At 54.6% G+C, this 17630-nt stretch overlaps 2 protein-coding genes across 9 annotated transcripts; one reads left to right on the top strand and one right to left on the bottom strand.

Moving 5' to 3' along the window:
• Positions 1-30: 30 nt before the first annotated feature.
• On the top strand, positions 31-1161 carry COA3 (cytochrome c oxidase assembly factor 3). The gene is made up of 2 exons (XM_003996904.6): positions 31-292; positions 638-1161. Exons 1-2 carry the CDS (start codon positions 79-81, stop codon positions 742-744), a joined length of 321 nt encoding a protein of 106 aa, XP_003996953.1. The 5' UTR covers positions 31-78; the 3' UTR covers positions 745-1161.
• A 563-nt stretch (positions 1162-1724) lies between these two features.
• WNK4 (WNK lysine deficient protein kinase 4) lies at positions 1725-17447 on the bottom strand. Of its 8 annotated transcripts, none has more exons than XM_003996903.6 (19): positions 16702-17447; positions 15120-15292; positions 13911-14131; positions 13443-13600; positions 12880-12968; positions 12567-12783; positions 10342-10606; positions 9975-10096; positions 9689-9747; positions 9480-9597; positions 9090-9206; positions 4730-4867; positions 4098-4152; positions 3399-3994; positions 3259-3319; positions 2751-3159; positions 2468-2667; positions 2204-2301; positions 1725-2096 (listed from the first exon to the last, which is right to left on the bottom strand). In XM_003996903.6, exons 1-19 carry the CDS (start codon positions 17314-17316, stop codon positions 2094-2096), a joined length of 3714 nt encoding a protein of 1237 aa, XP_003996952.1. In that variant the 5' UTR covers positions 17317-17447; the 3' UTR covers positions 1725-2093. The 8 variants fall into 8 exon arrangements, with proteins under 8 accessions (XP_003996952.1, XP_006940436.1, XP_006940439.1 ...); XM_006940374.5 differs by having other exon boundaries at positions 1725-2057; XM_006940377.5 differs by having other exon boundaries at positions 2246-2301.
• Between the last annotated feature and the right edge of the window lie 183 nt (positions 17448-17630).

Raw genomic sequence — 17630 nt, 5'->3', positions numbered from 1 at the left:
AGAGTCCGCTGCTGCGGCCAAGGACGGCTATTCCCAGCAAGCCCCGCGCCTTGGGGCTACGAAGGGCGGAGCGGCAACATGGCGGCGCCAGGAGCTGGTGATTCTCTCGATGCTAAGAGTGGAAAGGCCCCCGTGGCTCAGCGCATCGACCCAACTCGAGAGAAGCTGACTCCCGCGCAGCTGCAGTACATGCGGCAGGTGCAGCTCGCCCAGTGGCAGAAGACTCTACCACAGCGGCGGACCCGGAACATCGTGACCGGCCTGGGCATCGGGGCCCTGGTGTTAGCTATTTGTATCCGTTCGAACTGTAGGCTCAGGAGACGGCATATGGGGGCAGGGACAGGGGAACAGTGGCGAGTACTAGGTAGTGTGGGGGTGGTAAAAAGAGCCAGAGCTGTGAAAGTCTTGGCCATTCCTGATGCTGACCCAAGCGTTTAATGTACCTTACTTTGTCACTGTAAGATGCTCTTTTAATATGCTTTGTCAATAATAACGGAATAATCAAGGCTCAGAAAAGCAGAGGGCAGAAGATCCAATCACTGATTTGGGAGGGTGAGAGAATAACAAGGGTGGTGGAACAAGGCTAGGAGAAGGCAATGTGCATACTCCAAGTGGTTTCCTGAACTCACTTCCCCAGATGGTTACACCTTCTACTCCGTGTCCCAGGAGCGTTTCCTAGATGAGCTGGAGGACGAGGCCAAAGCTGCCCGGGCCCGAGCCATGGAGAGGGCATCGGGACCCTGAACCAGATGGGCACTATGCATCTCCAACCTGCTGGAGCCCCTTCACATGGTGGATGATGCCCCATGACCCTGTGGAAATCAAAGCCTGCACACAGCATTGCTGGCCTCAACCTTGGACGATGAATGAGCCCAAGAAGCCAGGGATTTATTGCGTTTGGCCTGGTCAAGGGAATATTGGCCACTTCATGCTCACTGTGTCCAGTCACTGAGCCCTTCTTATAGTATGTTTCCTTATTTGAGAGTTGTACAACCTTGACCTTGGCTTTTCTCGGTCTTTCTAACTTTGTGGTTTACCTTCTCCACCTCCCAGGGGCTTAGCTGTTATAGGGGTGGGGTGGCAGCTCTGTGTGGTGTTGGAACCTAAAGTGGAAAAGATGGGGTTAGGTTGAGAATAATAAACTGAGTCACCTCTCTTGGAGCCAAGATGAGTGTGTTGAGGCTGAGGGATGGCATGACCATGCTGGAAAGCTCCACAAGCAGTAGCTGCAGCAGTGGCATTGCCCCAGGGAGCTGTAAATGTTTAACTAGAATTACTTTTTTCCATGAGATGTTTCCATCTGATTTAAGGGAGAGATCATGGTAGGTCACTGGGCTGTGTGAGACCAAACTGTGTCTCCAGGGAGGGAAGGTCACTCTTTTGTCCTCTACCCTTAAAAACAATACACCCTTACTCCCAACTTTCCTGCCTTTACCCATTCTGAGAGGTGTAGATGAAAGATGAGGGAATTAAAATTCTTTTAATTTCCACTTGGACCTTGCTTTGTAGGCCTAAGGTGGGGTCTAGATGAGATCTTAGCTTGGTCAAGTGCATCATTGGTTGATCTTGCAGTTTCCTCATGAACTGTTGGCAGGAAGCCAGAAAGCAGGGCAGCTTCTAGCCTTGCTCCCATTGTGAGGAGAGTCCCTTCTAAATTTTCCCCTGCCTTACCCCACAAGCCTTTACTCCCAGTTCTTAAGACACAACAGAGTCAGAATCACAGATTCCTAGTTTTTGGCATTTTAATTGACTGTTGCCAATTCTATGTGAGTACACCCCCTACACTTGTTCAGCTGGGAGTGTGCTCTCTAGAAGCATTAGGGCTTGAGTGGAATTGCTTAGTGGTTGACCTTTGGCTGGGGAGGTGGAGGAATGAGGATGGTAGGCTGCAGAATTGACACCTTCTACACAGTAAATCATTCCCTGTGTTTGGCTCTTCTCTCTAATGGAGCAGCACTCTCCATGCCCCTTTGGCCTTCTACTTCCTCAGTACTGGGGTCTCCTTGCAGAGCTGTGTTGGTCAGCAGATTCTGAGAGCAGGAACTCCATCATGGGCCCTGGTATGGGAGAGACACATGGCTTCTGTTCTGAATTCACTGGAGGGAAAAGAAAAAGCACTGACGAAACCTTCAGGATGGGAGAAGGGTGAAGCTGCAGCCAGTTACCATTCCCTGGGCTCGCCCTCCCTTGGGCCCGCCCTCACCATCCTGCCAACATCCCCGGCGAATGTCACCCCCTTGCTTGCCCGCTGCTCCTGGGAGCCGGTGCTGCTGCCACTCAGGGAGTTCCTTCGCATGATGCCTGGGTGCAGGATGGGGAGGGAGAGCACTGAGTGAAGGAAGGGGCCACGGGGAGAGGGGGGCTAATGCCCCCAAACCAAGGGGCAGATCCCCAGGGCCTGGAAGAAAGCCAGATCAGTAGGGAAGGGGACCTGGGAAAGAAGGGAGCCTGGCCACTGCGGTCTCACCAGGGCCCGGGGGCTCAGAGCGCTGCAGGCTGTTGCGGCGGGAGGTGGGGAAACTGCCCTTGGAGAGGCGGCGCTGGCGGCTGGACAGCATAGCGGCTGGGGCCACGATACCCGGCGGGGGCTGCTTCCCAAGCCGGCTGTACAAGTCCTCGATTTCCTTTTTCTGTAGTGTCTGTAGTGCCTCCACCTCCGACAAGTGCCTGAGGAAGCACCAGGACCATGAGGGCTAGCCACATGCTTTGCTCTCCCAAGTCTACCTCTTATCCTTCCTCCCCAGACTCACTTCTGCCGAAGACTCTGAAGCTGAGCCCAGAATTCCTCATCCTCCCCGCTGCTCTCTGACTCCTCACTGCTCAGACACAGGCTGCTGTATGAGTAGTTCATCCACACTGGGCTGGGATGGCTCTGGGGTGGGGGGCTGCCCCCCCCTCGGGGTTCCTTCCCATCGTCCCCTTCCTCCTCCGCTCCAGCCACTAGGCCTTCAGCTGCACGGTCACTTTCGGCTAGAGCCTCCCTGGCCTCCGGCCCGCCTCCAGCACTATCCTCTGTGTCTGAGCTCTCCGAGGTCAGCTGAGGGGTTGGAGGCTTCAGGGAACTGGAGAGAGTTGGGAATGTTGGTTGCAGGGGTAGAGGCTCAGCTGGTTCCTTGGATGAAGTCACTTGGAAACGCCCCACAAGCTGTGGCTTTCCCTCTGTCAAGAGAGAAGGAAAGAGTCAGGAAAGAAGGGAGAGAAATTGGCAGGGTATTAAGTGGAAGGTGGCAGGGGAAGGTCAGTGGTCAGAGGCCTCACCTTCAGAGATGGGCGCTAGTCTGGCTTCGCCCAGGAGTGGCCGAGCAGGATTTGGCGGGACCTGCAAAGTGTGGGTCCATGAGAAGGGAAATGATCCAGAGTGGAGCTCCCCTAACCATCCCTCTTGGTTTCCTACTCACCTCACTCTCGGTCTCAGCTGTTGGGGGTGAAGGCCTATCCTGGCCACAAGGAGCAGGGGGAGGGGGCAGGGGCAAGCTAGGGAGGGGAGCAGGAGGGGCTGGAGGAGACTGGGACAGGAGCCCAGGTGAGGGAGACAGCAGGGACTGGGCCACAGTCATCACAGCCAGTGAGAAGGCACTAGCCAGAGAGAGGAGAGGGGCTGCTGTGGTGGACGGAAGGGGGGAAGCAGAGGGGCAGTGGGGAAAGGAAGGAGGAGTAATGGTGACCTGAGAACAACTGGGAGAGAAGGCAGGTGGAGAAGGGAGAAGGCAACTCGGTGGAGACTGAGAGGGAGGGCCAGGGAGCTGGGCAGCACTGGGGGAAAATGCCAGTGGGGAGCTGAGGGTCTGTGGAGAGAGATTTGAAGAGACTTGGGAGAATGGGACAGGACTGGGGCAACATGGGGGAGAAGTGATGGGGAAAATGGGACTTGGGGAGACAGGAGTTCCGGGGGAAAACAGGCTTCCAGGAGACAAGGGGGTTCCAGGAGAAGATGGCGAGGTGGAGAAGGCTGCCCAGCAACTCTGCTCCAGGGAGGTGCTGCTCTGGAGCTCTGCTGGCGAGAAAGGTGTGCTGAATTCCCTGTCCCCCAATCCCTAAGCCCTTCCCAGGAGCAGCTGCAAAGGTTGTGATGAGTAGGGACAGAATGCAGTACATACCACGGGATGGGTCTGGGAGGGGATCAGAGAGGGCAGGCAATGGTGCTGGCTCCACCTGAGGGAGAGGAAGGGGTCCATGGTCACAGTGGGGAAGAGCTGAGTCTTAGATGGCAGTTCAGCCAGGGCTTAATCTAGGGCCCATGAACTTCTAGGAGCCTAAAGAGGAGTTTCAAGGGACTCAAAAGTGCATGTGCTAAAATATTTACAGGTAGAGGGGTATGATGTCTGCAATTCACTCCCAAATGGTTCAGAAAAAAATAATATGTGCACATACATACAGAGACGGGAGAGAAGAAGAGAATGATAAAGCTAACATGACAAAAGAGTAATAGTTGGCAAATCTTGGCAAAGAGTAGGAGTTCTTTGTACAATTCTTGCAACTTCTCTCTGTAAGTCTGAAATTCTACCAGAATAATGAGTTAAAAAGAAAAGTATGCATTGAACACATTTTTCTGGAACAAGGGCCCATGGCTTTCATCAGATACTCAAATGGGGTAAGAACCATTGTGTTAGGGTCACACAGATGAAGGAGTTAGAGTCACGGGGGCTGGTGTTGGCAGAGAGTAATGAAGTCTGGAGCAGAGAGTCTGTCCCCCCCCCCCCCACACCGAAGATGATCTAAGAGGTCTGACCTGGGAGCCCAGGGGGTCCTCAGCAGCCTCCACAGGGCCAGTATCTCTCTTCAACAGGGTCTCCACTCGCTGGATGATCTCCCGAATGCGGCTCAGGAATCCGGCTCGCTCCGAGGGCAGAATGAACTCATTATACACCTGGCAAGGGTCAGCAGGAAGGGGACAGAGGGCTGTTATCTCACTCATCTCTCTCCCCTGCACTGATCTTTAAAAACCAACCCTTCGGGGCGCCTGGGTGGCTCAGTCAGTTAAGCATCCGACTTCAGCTCAGGTCATGATCTCACAGTCCGTGAGTTCGAGCCCCGCATCTGGCTCTGTGCTTACAGCTTGGAGCCTGCTTCAGATTCTGTGTCTCCCTCTCTCTGACCCTCCCCTGTTCAGGTTCTGTATTTCTCTGTCTCAAAAATAAATAAACATTAAAAAAAAGTTTTTAAAAACCAACCCTTTACCCCACTGCTCTGCCAACCACCCACCTAAAATAAGTATTCAGTAAGTATCTACTGTATGCCAGGCACCATGTGGTGCGAGGAGAAATACACCTTAGAGGACAGGAGCTAACATCCCTAGGATGCATCATGGCCCAGATGCTTTACATGTCTGAGCTCATCTAACACCAACAACAGCTCTCTCGGGTCTGTGTTAACAACCCCATTTTATTTTATTGATTTTTTAAAAAAGATTTAATTTTAAGTAACCTCTACACCCAACATGGGGCTCGAACTCACAACCCCAAGATCAAGAGTTGCATGCTCTACTGACTGAGCCAGCCAGGTGCCCCAACAACCCCATTTTAGAGTTAAGATAACCAATGCTCAAAAAGGTTAAGTTCAGTCTGCCTAACATCACAGGATTTGCCCCCAGACTTGTCTAAAGCCAGAGCCTGAGTTCTTCCCATGGTTGCATCATATGCTTTTGGACATAACTCCTGCTCTCATAGGGCTCATAAACCATGCAGGCTTACTCACACACACACACACACACACACACACACACACTAAGTGAAAATAAGGCAATAAATGGTAAATGTAACATTCAATTTCACAAACACTGGAGCACATACTATGTGCCAGGCATTGTTGTGGGTATGGGTACATTGTTCTAGGTGAGGAATGCAGAAAAGCATGTAACAAAGTCCTAGTCCCGAAGAAGTCCAAGATCTAGTAGAAGAGACACATATCTACACAACTCGATTTACTGCAAGTCAGTCCATGGTAGGAAAGGCACTGTGGTCAAGGTACAGATCAAATGCAATACCAGCAGAAAGGGAGAGGTGTCTAATGGGTACAGTTTCAGATTTGCAAGATGAAGAAGTTCTGGAGATCTGTTTCACGACAAAGTGAATATACTTGACCCCACTGAACTGAATACTTAAAAATGGTTAACATGGTAAATTTTATGGTATGTGTTTTCTGCCACAATTTTTTTTAAATGCCATTCCAAAGAGAGAGCAGGTCATGCCACCCAGGGGGAATAAGGGAAGCTGGGATGGCCACACAGAGCTGAGCCTTGAAGCAACCCTTCATCGAGGACCTACCATGTACGGACACTTCTCGTATAATTTCATATCTCATATGTGATCTCACTTCTCATAAATTACATATCATATCAGAACACTTTTGCCAAATGAGTACTATCATTTTACTGATGAGCAACTGAGGTTCAGAGAGCTTAAGAAATTTGCCCCAATTCACCAAATCAGTAAATCACAGAGCTGAAATTTGAACTCGGGTCTTAAGTGAAAGCCCACCCTTTCCTCTGTTCCATGCTGTTCGTCGGGAAGAGAAGGGCAGAGAGAATGGCATGAATTAACAGCTGTGAGGTATGAGAGGACATAGCACATTCACAAAACAGTCAAGACCAGAGCAGAGCTGGGAGTGCTGGGAGTTTTAAAGGCCATGCTCCAGGGGTGCGTGGGTGGCTCAGTCGGTTAAGCATCCGACTTCGGCTCAGGTCATCATCTCCCAGTTCGTGAGTTCAAGCCCTGTGTCAGGCTCTGTGCTGACACATCAGAGCCTGGAGCCCGCTTCAGATTCTGTGTCCCTCTCTGGCTCTGCCCCTCCCCCACTCATGCTCTGTCTCTGTCTCTCTCTCAAGAATAAACATTAAAAGAAAAGAACTTAAAAAAAAAAAGGCCATTTTCCAGAATTGGGACCTTACTCTGTAACCACAGGTAGCCATTAACAATGTAGGGGCAAGGGGGCACCTGGGTGGCTCAGTCAGTTAAGCATCCAACTCTTGGTTTTGACTCTGGTCATGAACTCAGGGTTTCATGAGTTCAAGCCCTGCATTGGATTCTGTGCTGGCAGCATGGAGCCTGCTTGGGATTTTCTCTCTCTCTCTCTCTCAATCTCTCTCTCTCTCTCTCTCTCTCTTGCTCAAAATAAATAAGCTTTAAAAAAAAAAATGTAGGGACAAACAGCAGGAAGAGCAGACCCAAGTCTGCTGTAGATGCGTGGAGGGTGACCCCTGTGGTCAGGGGGAGGGGTCCCTTTGGCTGTGTGGGATCTGAGTGTGCTTGAAAGCCTAGTAGAGAAGCCTTTCAAGGCAAGAGACCCCTGAGGAGATGGAGGCAGAAGCGGAAAGGCAGCCAGCCTCGTCAGGGGACCATTCAGACACCAGTGTGGCCGGAGGAAAGATTCTTGAAGGGTCAAGTGGCTTGATGGAAGATGATAAGCCGGTGTGCCGAGTGATATCTTGTCTTTGTTCTGGATACAAGGTGAGTGACATGATGGAGGGGAAGCTTTAAAGGGAGTTCCCGAAGCCTGATGCTTCTCGCATTCCCCTCACTCCTTCACCACAGAGGCTGGCATCCATTTCCCCCACTCCAGGGAAGCTGGTTTCGCACAAAGACCTTCTCCTGACAAAAGTCAGTGTGGGCTCGCCTCAGGCTTTACCCCACGTCACCTCCTTGAAACTCTCTTTTCCCTCAGTTTTCCCTAACATTTTCTGGGGCTCCTCCTACCTCTCAGGCTCCATCTCTGTGTCCTTTGATGACCTATTTCACCCATCCCAGAAATGGGGGTATCCACTGAGACCCACTCTCAGACCCTCTCTGCCTCTGGCTTCTCAAGCTCGTCTCCCTTCACTCTCCCTTCCATGCTGACAACTCCTCGATCCACTTCCGCCTCCAGGCCTGCCTGACCATGTTGTGCTCCCAGGGAGGATCTTGCCTGCCTCTCTGTCATTCAAGCTCATCATGACCCCTAAGAACATCTACTTTCATTTTCCAACTTCCTCTCTCCTTTAATGGTCTACTCCCACTAGCTTCTCCACGCTCCAAGTTGCCCGTGATATCCTCTCTCCCTAACTCCCTATCATTTCAACTCAGCAAATGTTTCCTGAGCATCTATTATTTGTATTGTATTACATCAATAAATGTCTGGAAGGGTGCCAGGGTGGCTCAGTCAGTTAAGCGTCTAACTCTTGATCTCAGCTCAGGTCATGATCTCACGTTCGTGGGATCGAGCCCCGCATTGGGCTCTGTGCTGACAGTGCAGAGCCCTCAAGGGATTCTCTCTCCTTCTCTCGCTGCCCTTCCCCTACTCATGCTCGTTCTCTCTCTCAAAATAAATAAATAAACTTAAAAAAATAGAATAAAAAACTGGATCACAGAGTAACTTATTTTCCTGAAACAACCCTCAGATGCTCCCCTTTTCTTCTTTTCTTCCCCCATAATCCATCTTCTCCTTGGACCATTTGTGGCTTCTTGTATCCATCTGCCAACTGGATTCCCTACCCTCGACCCTCTCCCACTTCCCATGGCAGAATGGTCTTCTTAAAGCCTATTCTCACCATGTTACACTCCATCTAACTCTTAAGACTGTCTATAATCTGAGCCTCCTCCACATGCCCAACCTCGCTTCCACAAGTCTCCTAGACGAACTCTTAGTTCTAGTGGCAGTGGTCTCCTCATGAAGCCCCCCTCCCCCACCCCATATTCCAAGTCACTCCCTGCTTCCATGCCTGTCCTGATGCTGTACTTCCTCTAGACCTGCCCTCTTCAGTCTTCACTGCTGTTCTTAACCATCTGTCATGACTTTGAATAAGTTCTACTTCTTCTCCCTGTTACCCCCAGACCACCCTTTACTCATGGCCACAGTATCATGTGTCTAGCGTGTACCTCACCACAGCATCTGTGTGTACCCGATGTTAGTCTGAAATTGCTCTAGCTGAGGATCCAAACCTCACTGAATAAATAAAAACTGTCCTCAAAACAAGAGCAGATGTCTTCAGTGTCATCATGCTTTAAAAACCCTTGCTGTTGGGTGGGAGGAAGGGATAGTTCAGTACCAGGGGACATCCAGAGGGAGACTCTTATCCTAGACCCAAAGACTCTGTCCTCCTCTCCCTCCCCCCTCACCATGGCAGCCGCAATCTCTTCCGGGCTGTCGCCATCCAGATCAAATCGGAAGGTCACCATCTTGCTGTTGTGCGTCTGTAGCTGGCACTCAACCACTCTGTCATTCTGGTCTGAGACCTTCAGATTCAAAGTCAGCAGAGGAGAGGAGGTCAAGCCCTCTGTCCTCATCACGTGCCCCCACCCCACTCCAACCAAATGACGGTGGCCAGATTGGAACTGGACAGAAGCAGACTCTGCCCCCAAAGTCTGATATTAGAAACCAGACTGGCTGCGTCTATGGTACCAGTCACACACTGTTCTCCCCTTTTTTGGCTGACCTCCCTCACCCGCCCCTGACAGTTCCCTCCTGGTCCCGTAGGTTACTCCCCATCTCCTATGCCCCCTCCTTACACTAGTGACCCGAAGCCGGGATCGGGGTCTACGCCGGAGATTTCTCCCTGGGGGTCTCCTCATGCGTCCCATCCCTTCTCCCACATCACTAAGACCTGATGCTGCATCTGAGGCATAGCTAGAAAAGAAAAAGGAGGTAGGAGTGTCAGAATGGACACTGGGACCCGCCATATGTCTCACCCTTGCCCCCAACCCCTACCAGAACCTACCTGTCTCCCGGGGAAAAGTCACTGCCAGGGCCAGAACGTGGAATGGACAGGGCAAAAGCCTGAAATGGGAAATAGGTTCACGAGGTCAGAGGAAGACAATTGTGGGGGTTCAGGGAGATGGTGTCAAGGATGCTGGGGGTACTAGGCAGAGGGAATTAAGGAAGATGAGGACAGAGTGGTGGATTTCCAGGGACATGGGGCTAGGTCATGGGGTTGGGTTTTACAAGGAGAAAGATAGGTCACAGGCTTGGAATGTCTGGGAGCCCCCCACATGACCCCCTCTCACCGAGGGCAGGCAGAGATGGGACTCAGCGGGGCTGGATGGCACCCCCCCAGGGGGCTGAAAGGCAGGGTCTGAGGCATCCAGGAAGCCGGAGGAGCTGAGGTAGCCATCAGTCTCGCAATCCGCTGGTGGGGGAGGGAGGGGATCAAAAAAGGGGAAATAAAGGGTGGCAGAGTGGGGGGGGGCTGCCTGAGCATGAAGGGGCCTGGAGCTGTGGGAGTTCTTTCCCAGAAGGAGCTTCGTGGCTAGTTGTGGAAGGCAGGGTAAGTGACAGTGCTGCTGGATTGGACTTCTGGGTGGGGCGGGGGCAGAGGCCAAGGGTTCTGGGACCTAGGTCACATCCCATATCCCAAGGTCAGGGGTGGCTTACAGGTGGTAGATGAGTAGCTGGCATGGCGCAAGAGGAAAGACTGGTGCTGGTCTGCCTCTGGCTCCTCAGGCTCAGGGGGGAAGACACTGGGGGGACCAGGAGTCTTGGGGACAGCTGCTGGTGGGGGTCCTGGTGCAGGGGGGAGGGCTTCCAACTCCCTAGCTTTGCGCAGCTTCTCGCGCTTCCGCTGGATGGCAGCAACTCGTTCACGTACTGCGCGGGCCACTGGCTGGTAGTCAGCTTCACAGACTAGACCCAGGGCCACCTGGAGTTAAGAGGGCGAGGAGCACGGTTTGAGGTGAGGACTCCACTCAAAGACCCATCAGGACACCTTCTTGAGGCCTCGGGATATTTCTCCTGGAGAAAGGACACTAATATTTATTGATCATGCACTGTGTCCGTTAACTGGCAACTCTTTACATTATCATCGTTAAATCCTCCCAACAACCTTCTGAAGTGGGCTTAGCCCTGTCTTAGAAATAAGTAAAGCCGTGACTAGTTCATGGTTATCTAGTAGATCAACTGCTCTCAGGGGTAAGGGGGAACATTTGGCAATATTTGGAGACACCTGTAGTTGTCACACCTCAGTGCTACTGGCATCTAGTGAGTGGAAGCCAGGAATTCTTCTCAACATCCTACAATACACAGGACAGTCTCCCAACTAAAGGTATCAATAGTGTGTCATCATCAAGAATCCCCTGTTTGGGGCACCTGGTTGGGCTCAGCTGGTTGAGCAGCTGACTCTTGATTTCAGTTCAGGTCATGATCTCAGGGTCATGGGATCAAGCCTAACGTGCTGAAGATTCTCTCTCTCCTCCTCTCTTTGCCCCTTTCCTTCTGTTCCCTCTCTCTCTCTCTCTCTCTCTCTCTCTCTCTCTCAAATAAAAAGTGGGGGGCACCTAGGTGGCTCAGTCAGTTAAGCATCTGACTCTTGATTTCAGCTCAGGTAATGATCTCATGGTTCATGAGTTCAAGCCCCCATCTCAGGCTCTGCGCTGACAGTGTGGAACCTGCTTGGGATTCTCTCTCTCCCTCGCTCTCTGCCCCTCCCCAGCTTGTGTGCCAACATATATGCATTCTCTCTCCCTCTCTCTCTCAAAAATAAATACGTAAATAAACATTAAAAAAAAAAAAAAAAGAAAAGAATCCCTGTACATAATGGATCAAGATTTGATCCTAGGTCAGGTTTGAGCTGTGCTAAGGACACCTGTTCTGCTACATTTAAAAACACATTCTCAGGTTCCCTATCCAGACCTACCATAGAGGATCCCCACACTTTCAACTGCCATTCTTCTATCAAGAACCTCATACTCTCTCCCCTTCTCAGGCCTTCCTAAACAGTCCTGCATCTTCTCTCTCCCATGCATGCCTCTCCTGCGCTGGCAGCTTCTGTTTATCAACTCCTTATTCATCTCAAACTTTGCAGCACATGTAAGGGAGGTGGGGCAGGGTGATCTGACTTAAGATCTGAACAGCCTGAGTTTAAATCCAGCTCTGCCACTTACTTGCTCAGGACCTTGGACAAGATATTCAACCTCTCTGAACCGTCCATTTCCTCATCAATACATCAGGATAAAATCACTCCCGGCAGGGTTGGTAACAACAATCGAATGCATGTGAAAGTGCTCTAAGCCATGTACAAATGTGGGATTATTAATGAGCTCCAACCATGTGCCGTGCACTGTCAGAGATAGAAAAATCAATAGAACACAGTCTCTGCCCTCAAGGAATTTATAGTCCAGTGGAGGAGAGAGACAGGAGTGTATCCTGGTATAAAACAGGACCAATGGTGGTGGGTCCTGTAATGGAGGACCTGTTGAACTGGAACGAAGCATTTAATTTTGACCCTAGAGGGGACAGGTTTCCTGAAATTCCTGGTTCTGAGCACGGAGGAAGAAAGAGGGGAGGAAAAAGAAAGACCAAGGCGGGGGGTGGAAAAGAGAAAAATAAATAAATTGGAGAGAAGAGCATTCCAGGGAAATCAGAGCAGCAGGAAGCAGAGCCAGGCAGGCTGGAGGACCCAGGGCTTGCTCTGGAAAAGGAAATGTGCAGTGAGCCCGCACTTGGGGCGTGCGTGTGTTTAGGCGCGCGGGCCAGGGGGACACTTACCAGACGCTCTGAGAGGGGCAGGTTGGGTGCCCCTCCCACCACCCTGGCGCCCCACCCACATGGCACTGACCGGCGGCGCACAAGCCCAGGCGCAGGGCAGTCTGTCCTCTGCTCACCATCTCCTGCGCCACCTCCTCTGCCGCGTCCCGGCCCAGTTGGAACAGGAACTCTATGGCCTGGTTGTCCCGCGGGCGCCCCCCGCGCCGCGCGTCCTCCATGCGCAGCCAGAGCTTGAGGCCGGGCTTCTCGCCGTCGTCCTCCTCCGCCAGCTCCACGTGCACGCCGCGCTCCTCGCGGAAGAAGGCGTGAGCCAGGAGGTCCTGGATGGTGAACCTGGGGGGAGTGCTGCGGTGAGCCGAGCCTTGCCGCCGTCCCCCCACCCCTGCCCCGGCCCCTGAACCCACCCCCACCCTGCCCCCTCCACCCCACCTCTCGTTCTTATCTGTGCGGATGCAGCCTTCGATGATCTCCTTCACCTCAGGCATCTTCACCTTATAGAAGCTGTTCGGCTTTGTGCCCTAGAGGAAAGGGGGCGCATGAGGCCTCCAGGCCTCTGCGTCCCAGCTCTCTGCTTGCCCCTCACCCCGTCTGGGGCAGCAGAGCATGCAATCGCAAAGGCACCGCGACAGCTACTGGACGGTTTGATTTCAAATCCCAGCCCAAGTATTGACAGTATGACCTTGAACAAGTCTCCCAGTGTGCCAGTTTTCCCATCTGTGAAGCGCAGGGCAGGACGAGACGCCCTGCTCACGCTGCGGGTGAAAGATCAGATGTGAAATCGTTTGCAAACTCTAGAGAGTGCTACACACATCATTATTCTAAACAGCTAGTAAGGGGATAGGGCGTGTGTGCATCCAATATCCTTCAGTGTTTACCAGAGCATCTTTGCGTCTAGCCTGCTTTCTTTAAGGGAAAGGGCATTGACGCGGGCTGGTAAGGGTCGGAAAATGGGAGGAGATCTGGAATTGTCTCCCCTCCCCGTCCCCTCTCACCGAAGTGACTTTGCGGTAGATTTGTGCGGCATTCTGGCACTCGGAGTAAGGGTACTCTGAGGTAGCCATCTCCAGCATGCACATGCCAAACGCGTACACGTCCACCGCCTCATCGTACTTTTCCTCGTACATCTCCGGGGCCATGAACTCCGGGGTCCCTGTAGGATCCACAGCAGGCATTAGGCTGCAGAGCCTCCCTCTGGCTTCCTCTTTCCTCTCGGGGGGAGGGAGGGGGGAGGACGGGGAGGGAGAGCAACCTCACGAGTTCTGGAGTGCTAGTAACGGACCCTTCCCCACCGTGTGTGTGGGAGGGGTGCGGGGCAGAGAGGATGCCATAAGTCTCCCCACTTTCCCCATGCTCTTGTAACTCCGTGCAACTCCAAGGACCCTGCTGGGGAGAGTGGGCCCCCAGGGTCTCTTCTAACGCAGGGGAGGTAGGAATAGCAAGGACCTCCTGGAGGAACGCACCTATCACGCTCTTGGCAAAGGAGGCGCGCTTGAGCGTGGCCAGGCCCAGGTCCCCGATCTTGACCGACCCTGAAGGGCCAGTGATAAAGACGTTGTCGCACTTGAGATCCCGGTGCAGAATGGGGGGTACCCGGGTGTGTAGGAAATGAAGCCCCCGAAGGATCTGGCGGCTCCAGCGCTGAAGAACTCTCGGCTTCATCTCACGGAACCGCCTCAGGTATCTGGGGGAGGGGTGCAGAGCCAGGGTCGGGGCGGAGACAGGGCGGGGGGGGGGGGGGGGGGAGGAGACCCCCACTGGGAAGTTACCCTAGTTCCACCGGCACCACCAGGTACACATTTTCTCCCAGCATTATTCTAGCTCAGTCCGCGGTGCGCCCCACAGAGAAACTGAGTGGGGGGTGTGGTAGTAGACCCGGGATTACAAAATGGGTCAGGCATAAATTCACAGATAAGGCTGCGCCAAGGGGCTGTGGGGGTGCCGGAAGGGATGACTAACTGCCTTGGGCGTGGGGGAGGGCTTTGGAAAGGAAATAACTTTTATGTTGCATCTTGAAGGATGAGTAGGGGTTCAAGGGTGAAAAGGGGAAGGGATGGAGACTTTCCAGGCCGAGGGGACACTGTGCTCCAAGGCACGCAGGCGGTGATAGGGCAGGGTGGGAGGAGGTGCTGGGAATTCAGTTTTTGTAGAATTAAGGCTCAAGAGGAGGCTAAATCCTAAGGACTTTGTGAGTAGGTTAGGGAGTGTGGACTTTTTCCTGAGGGTGGTGGGAAACCTTTAAGGGGTTTTAAGGAATGGAGAAAGGCTGACCAGACTGCGGGAAGACAGGACTGCTCCGAAAGGTGAGGGCAGAGTGGGGGAAGGCCCTTTAGGGGGCTGCTGCAGGGCTCCAGACCACTGAGGTGGCAGCGCATGGAACAAGGAAAGCAGAGTGGGGCATTTTAAGAAGGGCCTTGGAGACAGACTGGTGGAGAAGGTGGATGTACAGAGCGGAGACAAAGGAGGCATCTGGGGAGACGCCCAAGTTTCAGCTGGAGTGCTGGGTAGACACTGCCACTCACCAAGGCAGGGATGCAGTAGGGCTGGGTGAGAGCCTGATTTTGGACCTAAATCTGGAGTTTGGGGAGCCTGGGAGAAGTTCCAGAAGGAGTGGGGACCTCCCACCACCAGTTCACCCACCAACCAACACTATCACCAGGCGCAGAGCTCACGTCTTGAGCGTGCCGGAGGTCATGAGTTCGGTGACCAGTACGATGCAAACCTGGCCCTTCAGCACCGACTTCCACGAATCGTAGAAGCGGACGATGTTGGGATGTTGCAGCCCCTTGAGCATCTCCACTTCCTCAGAGAATCGCTGCCGCTCCGTTCGAGAGAGTTTCCGAGTCTGTGGGGGTAGGGGATGGGTGGGAATCAAGATCACATCAGGCCCAGGACCCCCCCCCCCCCCCCAGAAACGAGGAAGGGCCTAGGTCGCGAATGGGGCTAGGTCATCGCTCGCCCAAGGAGCTGTATACCCCGAATTCTCGGTCCGCCCCCTCCGGCTGCTGCAAGGACACGCCCATCCTGGGCCTGGGGCCGCCCCTGGACCCCCCGCTGGACACAAGGGCCTTTATGCAGCCCCGTCCAGGAGCCCTGAGCTCAATAGCGCCTTTGTGGCCTCCCTGGCCAGCCATGGGGCGGGAGGGGACGCCCCAGGGGCTGGCAGCGGGCAGGCAGCAGGCGGGCAGCAGGCTGACAGCGGGCAGAGAATTGGGGCCCTCAACGGGGTTGGCCCCAGAAACTGGGCACTGCTAGATCCAGACAGGAGGCCGGAGGGCTGCAGAGGGAGTTACAGAGAGAGAGAGAAAGATCCAGGACCAGGAGACCGCCCCCTGCCCCTGGCCGTCCCGCCCCCCTCTCATATCCCTCGCCACCCGCCCCCCCACCCCATTGGTTTGGCTGCCTCTCCTTGCCTGGCCTACAGCCTAGGGCGCGCCACTGGCAGGCGCAAGGGGCGAGCCCAGTGCCAGGGCTGGAGGGGAGGACCCTTACCCAGGCTCTGCCCAAAGCTGCTGCTGGCCCAGATTTAACTGGGTTCTTCCCTCCATGAGAAGAAATCCTTCACACCAACATCCCCCTAAAGCCCATTGGGTTCAGTGCCTTTGGGTCTGGGAAGGGAGAGCCCAGGTAGACAGTGGGATGAGGAGAAGGACTGGGTTCAGGCCAGGGCTGGAACTCTCTGTCTCCCCCTCCCCCAGTTGTGGAGAAGTCTAGAAGTCTGACTGTTCCAGAAGGGGCCTGGGGGGGCCCCATCCTGCTACCACCACTCTAAATCTTTTGGAAATGGAGAGGACCCTGCCCCAGCTTCTAGCTTCCATCATCCCAGCCTCCTAATCTGCAAAGATCCAGGGTGAAGGAGGAGGACCAGGGTCACACTGAGTGTCTCAGTACTAAGGGGAACGGGAAAGGAAGAGATTGTTACTACTGAGGGAAATTGGTCCCCCTCAGATCCAAACTGGCTCCCTCCCCGATTTAGCATCCTATCTTCCACCTCTCAGGGTTGAGTACAGAGACTTCAAAGTTAAAATGTCCACAACCCATAGGGGAGCTTCCATGTACCCCCTGCCTCAGTTTTTCCTTCTGCAGCCCAGAATCAGTCAGATTCATTAATCATCAGAGCAAGGTGGGGCAGGAGTGTCCAGACATTTGACTGGAAAAATAGATCTCTCCCTTGCTGCTGTCCCCTAGGTTTCTCATCCCCAGACCTCCAAAGGGTCCCATCCCAGGTGCCACAGAGGGGGTGCCCAGCCGCACCTGCAGCTCACACCAGGCCACCTCCACCGTGGTGTCGGTGTCCAGCCCTCGATACACCGTCTTGAACGAGCCACGTCCGATCTCGATGTCAAACTTGAGGTATCGGCCGTCCGGGGACGTTGCCACTGCCTGGGTCTCCGTGTCTTCCTTTTCCTCCTGCTCCCTCTGCCGCTCCCGAGCCGCGGCTTCGGGGACCCTCGGCGGTTCCCGGGACCCCGGGCCTCCTGCCGAGACTGCTAGCTCTGGACGCGCTGAGTCTGCAGCCTTCGCGGGGGCTCCCCCGGTCCACGTGCCCTCGGGGGGTTCTGGGCAGCTAGGCGGTGGGCTTTTCGCGGGGCCGGGTTCAGCGGAGTCCGGAGGCTCAGGGGGCTCCGGAGCGGGTGAGGCTGGCTGGGACCAAGAGCTCAGCAGCCCCAAGTCGACTGAGCTGCGGCGGCTGAGACGGGAAGAGCGCGGCCGGGTCTCAGCCTTCCCGGAGAAGCGGCGCGCCCGGCGAGGAGGGGGCCCGAGGCGGGGCGGCCCCGCGGCAGCGAGAGGCGGCGGGGGCCGCAGGGCCAGGTCGGCCTCCGCCTGGGACATGGGGACCGCAGTCTCGGAGGCCGGGGGTGCCAGCATGAGGAAGGGCCGGCGCCGCAGGGCAGCAAGCCGGGCGGCTGGAGAGGAGGCGGTCTGACAGGCGGACTGGCTGGGTGCGCAGCGCTCGGGCTGAGCTACAGGGGCCCCAGTCCCGGCTCGACCGTCCTGCAGCCCCGCCCCCGGCCCCGCCCTCATCCCCCCAGGGCGGCCCCCTCGGAGCGGCCAGCCGCGCGGAATCGGGTGCGCAGCCCCTCACCTCGGCCGCCCCGCCCCCGGCCGCAGGCCCTCCTCTCCCTCGCCTCCCGGTGCACCGCCCGGAGGCTCATTCCGAAGTCGACCGGGTGCGAGGCGGC

This window comes from Felis catus, chromosome E1 (genome assembly GCF_018350175.1).
Source record: "Felis catus isolate Fca126 chromosome E1, F.catus_Fca126_mat1.0, whole genome shotgun sequence".
Lineage (NCBI taxonomy): Eukaryota > Metazoa > Chordata > Mammalia > Carnivora > Felidae > Felis > Felis catus.
Note: the sequence above shows the minus strand (reverse complement) of the source record. Positions and strands in the feature narration are given on the sequence as shown.

Excerpts from the sequence above, each read along its gene's own strand:
- COA3 (XM_003996904.6), top strand. The coding sequence starts at position 79 with ATGGCGGCGCCAGGAGCTGGTGATTCTCTCGATGCTAAGAGTGGAAAG. Across the intron at positions 293-637 it reads GGCCCTGGTGTTAGCTATTT|ATGGTTACACCTTCTACTCC; the intron begins GTATCCGTTCGA and ends TCACTTCCCCAG.
- WNK4 (XM_019817921.3), bottom strand. The coding sequence starts at position 17,316 with ATGCTGGCACCCCCGGCCTCCGAGACTGCGGTCCCCATGTCCCAGGCG. Across the intron at positions 12,969-13,442 it reads TCTACCGCAAAGTCACTTCG|GGCACAAAGCCGAACAGCTT; the intron begins GTGAGAGGGGAC and ends CCTTTCCTCTAG. Across the intron at positions 9,598-9,688 it reads GACTTTTCCCCGGGAGACAG|CTATGCCTCAGATGCAGCAT; the intron begins GTAGGTTCTGGT and ends TTTCTTTTCTAG.